Source organism: Natator depressus, chromosome 1, assembly GCF_965152275.1.
Source record: "Natator depressus isolate rNatDep1 chromosome 1, rNatDep2.hap1, whole genome shotgun sequence".
Classification (NCBI taxonomy): Eukaryota; Metazoa; Chordata; order Testudines; family Cheloniidae; genus Natator; species Natator depressus.
This window is the reverse complement of record NC_134234.1, coordinates 310,363,248-310,375,933: the sequence shown is the minus strand read 5'-3', so window position 1 is coordinate 310,375,933 and position 12,686 is coordinate 310,363,248. Positions and strand designations below refer to the sequence as shown.

Sequence of the window (12,686 nt, the reverse complement as noted above, 5' to 3'; positions counted from 1 at the left end):
TTGCGGAGCTCGAGAATAGGTTTTACTCCTCCCTTGGATTTGGGAACCAGGAGGTACCAGGAGTAGAAGCTCTGACCCTGGTGTTCCAGAGGAACTTCCAGCACCACTCCCATGGCCAGTAAAGAGAAGCCTGCTTGAAGAGCAGTATCTCATAAGAGGGGGCCCTGAAGAGGGATGGGAAGGGCAGATGGGGGCGGGGAAAGAGTGGAGAGGAACTGGATAGTTTAGCTCAATTTGATGATGCTAGGACCCAGCTTGTACTCTAGCCCCAAACATCATAAAAGCGAGCTAGCCTGTCCCCAAACAGAGGCAGAGTAAAGGGAGTGATGACTGGACCACTGCTCTGGTCCAAGGAGTCAAAATGGGCGTTTGGGGAGTGCCAGGGGAGGGCGTGTTGACTGGCTGAAACCCGAACCCAACTGCTTCCACCTCTGGGATCTATGCCCCTTTCTGGGATAATCCAGCTGTTTTGAGAGAAAGAAGGCTGCCAAAAGGTGCATTGTGGACAGTATTGTTGCTGACTGCACTGATGGTGTATACATCCCCAAGGAACACAGGGTGGGCCCTATAATCCGTGAAGGAGTGCAGGGTCTTGTCCATCTTGTCTGAAAACCAAACACCCAGCACCGAAGGGCAAATCCTCTATAGCCTGCTGCACATCAGGAGCAATGCCCAAATTCTGCAGCCAGGACGCCCTTCTCATGGTCACCACAAAGGACAAAACTCTGGCCAAAGTATCCACGATGTTCAATACAGAATGCAAACGACATCTTGGCCACTAAACAGCCTTCACTGACAAACTCCCAAAATTGCTCTCTGGAGGTTTCAGGCAGCTGGCCCACTAACTTAGACATATCTGTCCAATTTACAAAGTCATACCTGGACAATGTCTGCTCGTTCGTGATCTGCATTTGCAGGGTGGAGATCCTCCTGCCCCTTAAATCCATCCTTTTAGAGTCCTTATCCTTAAGAGTAGATTTAAACCTGCCCTGTTGGGCTCTGTCATTCACTCCAGCTACGACTAGGGAGTTTGAGGCCACATGGGAGTAAAAACCCTCAAATCCCTGCACTGGGATGAAACAGCATTTCACCGAGCACTTTGCAGTACGCAGTACTGAAGCCAGTGTGCTCCGGAGGACTTTTGTAGGCTCTAGGAATGCATCATTAGTAGGGAGGGCTACTCTCCCAGGAGCAGATGGCTGCAGGATATCCACTAACTTATGGGAGTTCTCCTGCAGGAACCCTGCCTGAATGCCAGGGAAGTGACCATGCACAGCAAAATGTCCTGACAGGCCTTGAAATCCTCTGGTATTGGAGGAGAGGAAGAACCAGGCACTGATGAATCATCTGCGGACGAAGAAGAGGTGGTTAACTGCATCAAGGCTGGCTCCCATTCCTGGACTCGCAGAGCTGGAAAGGACAGCTCAATGGGCTCTGCACAGGGAAGGCTCACTGGTGACTGAACCTGCTGTGGGTCCACAGATCCTGCCACTGATCTGCCTGGCAACCTTGCCTTAGAGCAAGCTGAGGAGTGCACCCTCTGCGACTGAGGAGCATGCCATGCATTCCATGGAAGCTACTGATAAGGGTATGGCATTAGTGGCCAGTAGGCGCTCCATACCAACCGCAAGAAGAGTGCCAATCTTGGTGCCCATAATGCTCCATGAATGGTCCCCGATGTGGGTTGGGTGAGGGAAAGCGGGAGGAGGAAGATCCTGACCTCAATGCCGAGGAGCCTTGGGTTTCCAGGGATAAAGGTGGAGCCAGTCCTGACGGAGCAAGTAATTGGTCTGACTCCTCCGTTGCCCAAAATAAGGCCGGGACCAGCGTGAATGATGGAAGACGTACCACCAGCAGCGAGTACGCTGATGCCAGAAGTGGTGTTGACCCCAAAGTCAGCAGCAGTACAAACCAGCTGACAGTGCCAAAGTGAGGGGCAGTGAAAGTAGCCACAGTAACATCCACGGTGCCAACTGCAATGGAGTTTCCTGGTGTTGAGGTCCCAGGTACCAAGCCCAGTATTGGCTCTGCTTCCAAAGAGTGAGAAAGGGATGCAGTGCCAACAGACCCAAGGGTTCAGCAGTCCCTCCAATCAACGGGGCTATTAATGACACAGCCCTGACCAAGTCCTGGGCCAAAGGAGAGGTCACGATGGAAAGTTGGAAAGATGGAAAGCATACCACCTGGTATGCTGCCGATGTCAAAAGAGTTGGTGCTGGTGTCACCCTCATCGGTACCAGACTCAATGAACGCCCTGGGGCAAGAAATGGAGTCGATGGTACAGGGTCTATAGCCCCCATGCTCGGTACTGGGGAATGGTTAGAGGCACCCGCGTCATCCTGCGCACCAGCACTAACCCCATGCCGGTCCATGCTCTTCCTGGAGAGACGGGAGAGTCCCCATGAGACCTGGAGCAGTCTCAATTGGTCTTATACAACCTTTTCCTCAGCACGCTACATGGGGAACAGCTCCTCAGTCTCTTTGGAGAGATGCCTGCTCCAGAGTTCAAGGCAGAAGGACTCTTGGAACCTGAGGGCAACCCCTGATCCAATGAGGGCCTCGGTGCTGAAACAGGCCACATGGCCTGTTCAAGCAGGGGCTGTTTTAGGCAACGGTTGTTTGCAACTTGAGTCAATTTAATGACCATCTACTCACTGAATACCATTCCTTGCCTCACCCAAGCACAGCTAGCACCACATGTGGGAATTGCTGTTAGGGATTGTTCCCCAACACAACGGACAATGTTTAAACAATGGTGAGGGCATCACAGGGGAATACTTCACTAAACATAAGTAGCATTAAGGGTATTACAAAGCATACACAGCTAGAAAAAACACTGAACTAGTGACAGAATGTGAATTTAAGACCACACAGAGCTCCGACTCCCACCACAGGTAGTAAGAAGGAACTGAGGAGGTTCAGGGCAGTGCTGCCTCATATAGTTAAGGGAGGGGCTATGGACACAAAGTGCAAGTGCTACTTTTCTACAGGTACTGCTAGGGAAAATTCTCCAGCTAATTCTCCACACACCTAAGTGGAATACACAGCTGCACCCACTCAAAGAACGTTAATTAGATTTTAAAACAATCGCCAAACTAAATTCCATCTGATTAGTGAATGATGCAGAATTATTCATACCTGCCTCCAGAGAAGTTCGAATTTTCCAGTGTCCCAATTTTTGTCACGTTTCTTCTCAGTAACTACCTTAATCGTGTCTTCTTGTACCTGCGCACACAGCTCTGCTGTGACCGGTGTAGAAGGGAACATTGTTGGGCTAGTATTGATTTCAATCAACCATGGTTTAAAGTCCTCTCCAAGAATAAAGTCTGCCCCATACAGCTCAAAACTGCTCTTCCGGGCTTCAACGCTCTCTTGAGCCATCCTCATGGTGTAGGTAATGGCTTTTTTCATGGATGGATAGATAACATTTCGCCACATATTGCCTCGACCTCTCTTTTGTAAGTACTCCTGAAATTTGGTGCTTGTCCACATATTGTGCCATGGCAATAGAGGATTCCGGTCTGCAGCATTTTTGTATTGTTTCTGGATAGAATTATTGCAAAGATGAATGGAGCTGTGGAGAGAGGACACCACAACTATAGCAGGCAGCAAGCTACACATAATTGTACAATGCTACTCAACTGAAAAAATGCAAGAAACATATTACATTAGAACAAATTATCTTCCTATTAAAATCTCAGGGTTTTGATTCTTAAACCTATTTTCAGTTTCCTTCATTAATTCCCCTCTAATGTAAGACAAAGGATGGTCGTATGGTTAAAACACTGGCCTGGGCTCAGGAAAACTGGGTTCAGGTCTCAGCTCTGTCACACTCGCATTTTGTGCCCTGGGGCAAGTCACTTAAGTTCTCCATGTCCCAGTTCCCTGTCTATAAAATGGAGATAATAATGCTTCCCTATCTCAAAGGAGTGTTGTGAAGATACATTTGTTAATGGTCATGAGGCATTGTGATGGGTACCATGTAAGTGCTGATGCTGATAGAGCATCTACAATGGGTTAATTTACCAGATATCCTGCCACTCCCAATCTTTGGTATGGCCCTTGCTAAAAATATGTTCCCATGGAGATATTTAACATTGTTAAAATTGTTTTAACATTGTTCAATTTTAATAAGTTGTCCAGAATTTTCTCAAAAAACTCCCACAGTTCGCCTAATGCTTTTCTTGAATATTTGATAAACAGACTACAGCATACATAAAAGAACAAACATCCCCTAATGTTCTAAAATGCTCTAAAATTACATTTTCTATAATATTCATATGGATGAGGGCACAGTTAGAATCACTATTTTAAGTTATGACAACTGCTGACACTAAGAGTCTAATTAAAGCACACCACCACGACCCCTGTTCACACACTGTAACTAAATGCAACTTCAGAAATCATCAGAAAGTCAAAGCATTAGCATAGACTGGTTCATGAAATTTTAACACTACCATAATTCCACGATCAAAATTCAGGGACCTGACATACTGTAGAATTTTTCAGCCTGTTCATTCACTGTTCTGTATAGCTACATTTTTGTTTATACTTCCTTGGTTACCTGTCTAGATTGTCTAAGGAGAAACGTTGTGTAGAAAATCTCAGATAGCTTTCTTTATAGAACCATATAGTCAGAGGGTTCCAGTCAGTGACAAGAAACCACTGTCTAATATCAAATTTAGTATCATAAATTAGCAATGGGGTCTCAATGTACTTCTGTACCACCCACTTGTGGTCCTTTACTGGAAATTGATCTGTTGCTTCTACTAACTTCAGAATATCATCCAGTCTATTTTTGCACACTATTTCTGGAAGAGAAAAAAATTAAAATAATATGCATGTTAGTGTCTAATAATAATGTATGCAGGTGACAGTGTACGAAAATGAGAGATTATACACGAATGAGAATTTCCATTTATCCTACTTATGCATGCAGGAACAATAGTGGAATATTGACAGATCACCAGAAAGACACCTGTTATGGTAGAATTAAACAAAAACAAACAAATAACCCCCTCCCAGGTTGCTCGCATTAATTATGTTTTTTAAACCTTCATCATTCAGACAAACAAAGACATATATTTTACCTGACCCCTGAAAGGCTTACCTGCAACCTAGCGATTATGGGCCCAATCCAGCAAAGCATTTAAGCATGTTCTCAACTTTAAGCATGTGAGTAGTTCCACTGACATTAACCGAAAGGACTTTCATTGAAAACAATAAGACTACTCACATGCATGTACTTCAGCACATATTTAAAGTTCTTTGCTGGATTTGACAAGTTTTCCTTCTGCTATTCCTTCCCCAAGATACACAAAGTAACAGAGGTAAGATGTTGAAAACTGTGTAAAAATGACTCTTGCATAGAAAATGGGAAAGGTTCTGATTGGAAATGTTTATGCAGTTATGAATGGCCTGGTGGGACAAACAGCTGATGTACACAGTACATTTACAAGTTGCCTCTCCAGATGATACCCTACAACTTTGGGTAATAATAAACACTTTAAATTAAAAAACAAAGGAAGCTCTTACCTCTGCCACGAGATTTTGCTCCTGGTTTAATAATCCAGATATTACGGTTACCATCTATGTCTCGCTGTGGGCTTGTAGACATGATTTTGCTTAGAATCTTTTGACATTGTGTAATGTAATTATGTGCACAACAAATGACAGCACCTTCACTACAAAAAAACAAAATTTTAAAAAGGTAATACTTTATGCATAACTATTTTAGAAGAAGCATTTTATGAACTTAGTTTATACAGCTGTCAATATTGCTTTTTTCCCCCTAAAGTACCGTATGAAGTGTTTCTTGCTATAGTGATAGAAATTATTAGATTATGGATTTACAGAAATAAGTCTCACAGGTTACTGAGCTCATTTATTTTGGGTATTGTGTCAGGAAAGTTCTGTTATTAAGGAAATAATCTGCTTATAAAAACTTGCAATAATGGGGTAACGTGAATTATGAAAAGCACAGGAGTGAGGTTAATCGCAGGCTGAAAGAAGGGGGATTTTTTTCTTTAAACAACAAATACAGGGGTTAGATCCAACATGTAGACAGCCCTGGGCAGGCAGGGCAGCATAAGAATTGGCACCCAGTATCTGAACACTAGGAAAGTCAAGGCTAGTCTCACCTTTCTTTTCTAGACCTCTTAATTGCATAGACAGCATAAAACATAAAGGAATATATGTCTTCACAAACTGTCTCTCGTCAAAATCATAGAATATGAACTCTTCAAGGTAGGGACTGTGTCTTTGTTGTGTGTGTGAATGGTACCCAGCATACTTTTGGATGGTTAATGAATAAATAGTAATACTGTTATTTATTATCTATATTGTGGTAGTGCTTTGGGACACCAATCATAAACCAAGAACCCTCTGTGCTAGGTACAAAGACAGAACAAAAAGAATACTTGAGAATGTAATCTATGTAATCCTTGGCCCGTGTGCATGTGCATTGAGTTATCTGAGCTCCTTCTCTCTGTAAAGACTTCTGGTCCTGTATGCTCTCCCGATCCTGCAAGGTGCTAAGTGCGTACCGAATGGTGCTCACTCCACTCAACTCATGCTTAAATAAAATGCGAGTTGAGGGAGGGTGGATGCTTCTCGAGAGGTCTCAGCATCTTGCAGGATCAGAATCTATATTTGTTAATTGCTTAGTTATCAAGGTGATGGCTAGGGTAAGATCATAGCTGCTGTATACAAACATTTAAAAACATCAAATCTTACAAATATAGATAAGTTGTGGTTTCAGCCATTTGAGAATATTAGCCTTCACATTCTGGGGGAGAGGAGGAAAAGAAGGTAAATAATCTTTATGTCTGGCAACCGGCTTTGTGCCACTCTGTGCTGTGAACCTGTCATACCTTATCTACCTCAGCAGTGTCAGGCTCAATCAATACTTAGATGGTAGGCCTTCAGACACCTTGATACTCTTGGAAGAAGAGGTTGTACAGATACCCCTCCAAACCAGTACTAAAACAATGCACCCAGTATGGTTTAGGAAGCTCTGTGTTGCTGGACGTATCATCTAATAGATGAGATTTAAAACCAAGATGTCAGTCTCCTGAACACTAACAATCACATCATTATGGCAGTGGTCAGAGACCTTCTATTGTTCAGGCAACAAGAAAGACCAATTATCCTGATCCGACCATGATCACTTACAGATTCCAATGAATTTCAAAGTCTGCTAAAAGACCCAACCCACAGAACAAGGAGTCAAGGACCTGGTGAATCATTACCATTCTATACTGTCTGCAGCCATTAACACGCTGCCCCCAAAACAGTCCCTTTCTCCCCATCAACACACAGTTCTCCTTGGTTTTCTGATACCCTGTGCTGGATGAAGAGAAGAGTGGAAAACTGAGTGACAGTGGAAGAAAACAAAGGCTGATTCAGACAGGGTGACACATAATGAATTCCTCAAAGCCTATGCTGAGCTGTATTACAGACCAGGAGAACCTTCCTATCAGCCTCCACTGAGGCTGCCAAATCCCACCCCAAGGAGCTATCCAGGGTGATAAACTGCCACATCAATCCTGAATGCCTGCAACCTTTATCAGAGCCAAGTACCAAGCATTCTTAAGAACTACCATCCTACTTAACTGAAAATATCACACCCATTCGAGAAGTCTTCTCAAACAGGATGGATATGCTCTACTTCCACCAACCAAGAGCTCACTTGCATTCCCAGTGTTCAGGACATTCACTCAGCAGGAAGTTATGGACACCCTAAAGGAGTCTTGACTCAAGAGTTGTGAATCTGACCCATGCCCTTCATGGCTTGTGAAAGAGTGTCATGAACAACTGGTACCACTCCAACTGAATGAACCAATGCCTCATTCAGAGAAGGAATCTTTCCTTCCTCCTTCAAACATGGAATAGTCCAACCTACACTGAAGAAACCCACCTTGCATAGTTTAGTCCTAGCCAACTACGACTCATCGTCAATCCTCCTATTCCTGAGCAGTTCATAGAGAAGCTACCAAAAGGCCAAAAATGAGCTCCTCCGATTGAGGGTAACATTCTAGCCCTGGATGAATCTGGATTCAGGCCAGGACACGGAACTGAACCCATTTTCGTGGATGATCTGTCAAAGGATAGAGGACAGACATCTATTCTCATTCTCCTGGGCCTCTGTGCAGCATTCAACACTGCTGATGCTGAGACAGGTGGCAGGGATCCAGGGTAATATGCTAAAATGGTTTAAGTCCTTTCTGAAAGGATGATCCCAACAAGTAGTGAGTGATGGGAAACTGCACCTCCACAACTAGACCCCTGACTTGTGGGGTTCCACAAGGATCAATTCGCTCTCTGATCTTTTTCAGGTTTCAGAGTAACAGCCGTGTTAGTCTGTATTCGCAAAAAGAAAAGGAGTACTTGTGGCACCTTAGAGACTAACCAATTTATTTGAGCATAAGCTTGATCTTTTTCAAAATCTATATGCAACCACTAGATGAACTGGTCAGATGACATGGACTCATGTGCCGGCAATATGTAGATGATACACAGGTCTTCCGATCAGTCCCCACATATAACCGCAACGCTACCACCAGAGCTTGGTTGAGTTCAGCTCTTGGATGAAGCTGAACGTAAGACAGACAAAGGTGATGCTGGTGGGCAGAGGAAAGCATTTTAGAACATAAAACGAACATAAGAACAGCCATACTGAGTCAGACCAAAGTTCCATCTAGCCCAGTATCCTGTCTTCCGACAGCGGCCAATGCCAGGTGCCCCAGAGAGAACAAACAGAACAGGTAATCATCAAGTGATCCATCCCGTCACTCATTCCCAGCTTCTGGCAAACAGAGGCTAGGGACTTCATCCCTGCCCATCCTGGCTAATAGCCATTGATGGACCTATCTTCCATGAATTTATCTGTCTTTTTTTTAACCCTTTTATAGTCTTGGCCTCCACAACGTCCTCTGGCAAAGAGTTCCACAGGTTGACTGTGCATTGTGTGAAGAAATACTTCCTTTTGTTTGTTTTAAACCGGGTGCCTATTAATCTCATTTAGTGATCCCTAGTTCTTGTGTCATGAGGAGGAGTAAATAACACTGCCTTATTTACTTTTTCCATACCAGTCATGATTTTATAGACCTCTATCATATCCCCCCCTTAGTTGTCTCTTTTCCAAGATGAAAAGTCCCAGTCTTATTAACCTTTCCTCATATGGAAGCTGTTCCATGCCCCTAATCATTTTTGTTGCCCTTTTCTGAACCTTTTCCAATTCTAATATATCTTTTTTGAGATAGGGCGACCACATCTGCATGCGGTATTCAAGATGTGGGCATACCATGGATTTATATAGAGGCAAGATGATATTTTCTGTCTTATTAGCTATCCCTTTCTTAATGATTCCCTACATTCTGTTATCTTTGAAGATCTTACAGCCACAGTGCAGTCCACATGTGGGTGTGTATCTTCAACCAAATTGGTCAATTCAGCGTATACTCTTGGATTCCTTGCTGACACGGAGCTCTCACATAGCATTATCCACTAGTAACACTTTCTACCATCTTTTGCTTGGCTAAGAAACACTGTCCCATCCTGGCAGACAAAGACCTAGCCTCAGTTATTCAGCCTGCATCATCTCTTGGATGGATTACAGCAGTGCAATGTATCTGGGCACAAAGCCATCAGTATTTAGGAAACTTCAACTAGTACAGAATGCTACAGCATTTCTTCTCAGCAACACAGGCTACTGGGAACATATCAAACCTGTCCTCCAATCCCAATACTGGCTTCCCATAGAATAATGAATCAGGTTCAAGGTCCTGGACCTTATTCTATGCCCAGGATATCTAAAAGACCATTAAAACTCCAGGACGAAGACTGTGATCCACAACTATGCTCCTCTGGAACAATGGAATTCTCAACAGTAAAACTTGTCTGTGTGGGAGACAGAACTTTCCCTTGGGACTGTCCAAGAATGTGGTATGAACTCCCCCAGGCACTAAGGACTATCATAAATCTTTCCACTTTCTGCTCTATGTCAAAGGCACAGTTCATTGACCTTGACTTCTCTAATATGAACACATAGCAACAGGCATATTTATTTATTTTTTTAAAAGGACACACACAATCAAAACAAGGTACTCTGCTGTGCACACTTTTCCCTCTGGGAGTAGATGAGAGAACAAACATCACATGAAAGATGTATAATCATATAGTTTACTGGAAGGCACTCAGACACTATGGTATAAGTGGCCCCATAAAAACTTGAACAGAATAATCCCATTGCACTTTTTGACAGGTTTCAGAGTAGCAGCCGGGTTAGTCTGTATTCGCAAAAAGAAAAGGAGTACTTGTGGCACCTTAGAGACTAACCAATTTATTTGAGCATAAGCTTTCATGAGCTACAGCTCACTTCATCGGATGCATTCAGTGGAAAATACAGTGAGGAGATTTAAATACACACAGAACATGAAAAAATGGGTGTTTGTCATGCACACTGTAAGGAGAGTGATCACTTAAGATGAGCTATTACCAGCAGGAGAGTGGGGGTGGGAGGGGAGAAAACCCTTTGTAGTGATAATCAAGGTGGGCCATTTCCAGCAGTTAACAAGAACGTCTGAGGAACGGGGGGGGGGGGGGGGGGTCGGAGGGAGCTGGGGGGAATAAACAAGGGGAAATAGTTTTACTTAGTGTAATGACTCAGCCACTCCCAGTCTCTATTCAAGCCTATGTTAATTGTATCCAATTTGCAAATTAATTCCAATTCAGCAGTCTCTCGTTAGAGTCTGTTTCTGAAGTCTTTTTGTTGAAGAATTGCCACTTTTAGGTCAGAAATCGAGTGACCAGAGAGATTGAAGTGTTCTCCGACTGGTTTATGAATGTTATAAATTCTTGACATCTGATTTGTTTCCATTTAGTCTTTTACATAGAGACTGTCCAGTTTGACCAATGTACATGGCAGAGGGGCATTGCTGGCACAGGATGGCATATATCACATTGGTAGATGTGCAGGTGAACGAGCCTCTGATAGTGTGGCTGATGTGATTAGGCTCTATGATGGTGTCCCCTGAATAGATATGTCGACACAGTTGGCAACGGGCTTTGTTGCAAGGAGAGGTTCCTGGGTTAGTGGTTCTGTTGTGTGGTGTGTGGTTGCTGGTGAGTATTTGCTTCAGGGTGGGGGGCTGTCTGTAGGCAAGGACTGGCCTGTCTCCCAAGATTTGTGAGAGCGATGGGTCGTCCTTCAGGATAGGTTGTAGATCCTTGATGATGCGTTGGAGAGGTTTCAGTTGGGGGCTGAAGGTGATGGCTAGTGGCGTTCTGTTATTTTCTTTGTTGGGCCTGTCTTGTAGTAGGTGACTTCTGGGTACTCTTCTAGCTCTGTCAATCTGTTTCTTCACTTCAGCAGGTGGGTACTGTAGTTGTAAGAATGCTTGAGAGAGATCTTGTAGGCGTTTGTCTCTGTCTGAGGGGTTGGAGCAAATGCGGTTGTATCGTAGAGCTTGGCTGTAGACAATGGATCGTGTGGTGTGGTCTGGGAGAAAGCAGGAGGCATGTAGGTAGGAATAGCGGTCAGTAGGTTTCTGGTATAGGGTGGTATTTATGTGACCATCGCTTATTAGCACCGTAGTGTCCAGGAAGTGGATCTCTTGTGTGGACTGGTCCAGGCTGAGGTTGATGGTGGGATGGAAATTGTTGAAATCATGGTGGAATTCCTCAAGGGCTTCTTTTCCATGGGTCCAGATGATGAAGATGTCATCAATATAGCGCAAGCAGAGGAGGGGCATTAGGGGACGAGAGCTGAGGAAGCATTGTTCTAAGTCAGCCATAAAAATGTTGGCATACTGTGGGGCCATGCGGGTACCCATAGCAGTGCCGCTGATTTGAAGGTATACATTGTCCCCAAATGTGAAATAGTTATGGGTGAGGACAAAGTCACAAAGTTCAGCCACCAGGTTTGCCGTGACATTATTGGGGATACTGTTCCTGACGGCTTGTAGTCCATCTTTGTGTGGAATGTTGGTGTAGAGGGCTTCTACATCCATAGTGGCCAGGATGGTGTTTTCAGGAAGATCACCGATGGATTGTGGTTTCCTCAGGAAGTCAGTGGTGTCTCGAAGATAGCTCGGAGTGCTGGTAGCATAGGGCCTGAGGAGGGAGTCTACATAACCAGACAATCCTGCTGTCAGGGTGCCAATGCCTGAGATGATGGGGCGCCCAGGATTTCCATGTTTATGGATCTTGGGTAGCAGATAGAATACTCCAGGTCGAGGTTCCAGGGGTGTGTCTGTGCGGATTTGTTCTTGTGCTTTTTCAGGGAGTTTCTTGAGCAAATGCTGTAGTTTCTTTTGGTAACCCTCAGTGGGATCAGAGGATAATGGCTTGTAGAAAGTGGTGTTGGAGAGCTGCCGAGCAGCCTCTTGTTCATATTCCGACTTATTCATGATGACAACACACCTCCTTTGTCAGCCTTTTTGATTATGATGTCAGAGTTGTTTCTGAGGCTGTGGATGGCTTTGTGTTCTGCACGGCTGAGGTTATGGGGCAAGTGATGCTGCTTTTCCACAATTTCAGCCCGTGTACATCGACGGAAGCACTCTATGTAGAAGTCCAGTCTGTTGTTTCGACCTTCAGGAGTCCACCCAGAATCCTTCTTTTTGTAATGTTGGTAGGGAGGTCTCTGTGGATTAGTATGTTGTTCAGAGGTGTGTTGGAAATAT

At 44.2% G+C, this 12,686-nt stretch overlaps 1 protein-coding gene across 1 annotated transcript in view; it reads right to left on the bottom strand.

Moving 5' to 3' along the window:
• Positions 1-12,686, bottom strand: part of TTLL8 (tubulin tyrosine ligase like 8) — a gene marked incomplete at its 5' end in the record, with an annotated part of 50,589 nt that overhangs the window by 6,657 nt on the left and 31,246 nt on the right. Inside the window, 3 exons of the mRNA XM_074942382.1 lie at positions 3,139-3,574; positions 4,565-4,811; positions 5,536-5,684. Of these exons, the coding sequence (XP_074798483.1) occupies positions 3,139-3,574; positions 4,565-4,811; positions 5,536-5,684 (832 nt within the window). The remainder of the gene's footprint in view (positions 1-3,138; positions 3,575-4,564; positions 4,812-5,535; positions 5,685-12,686) is intronic.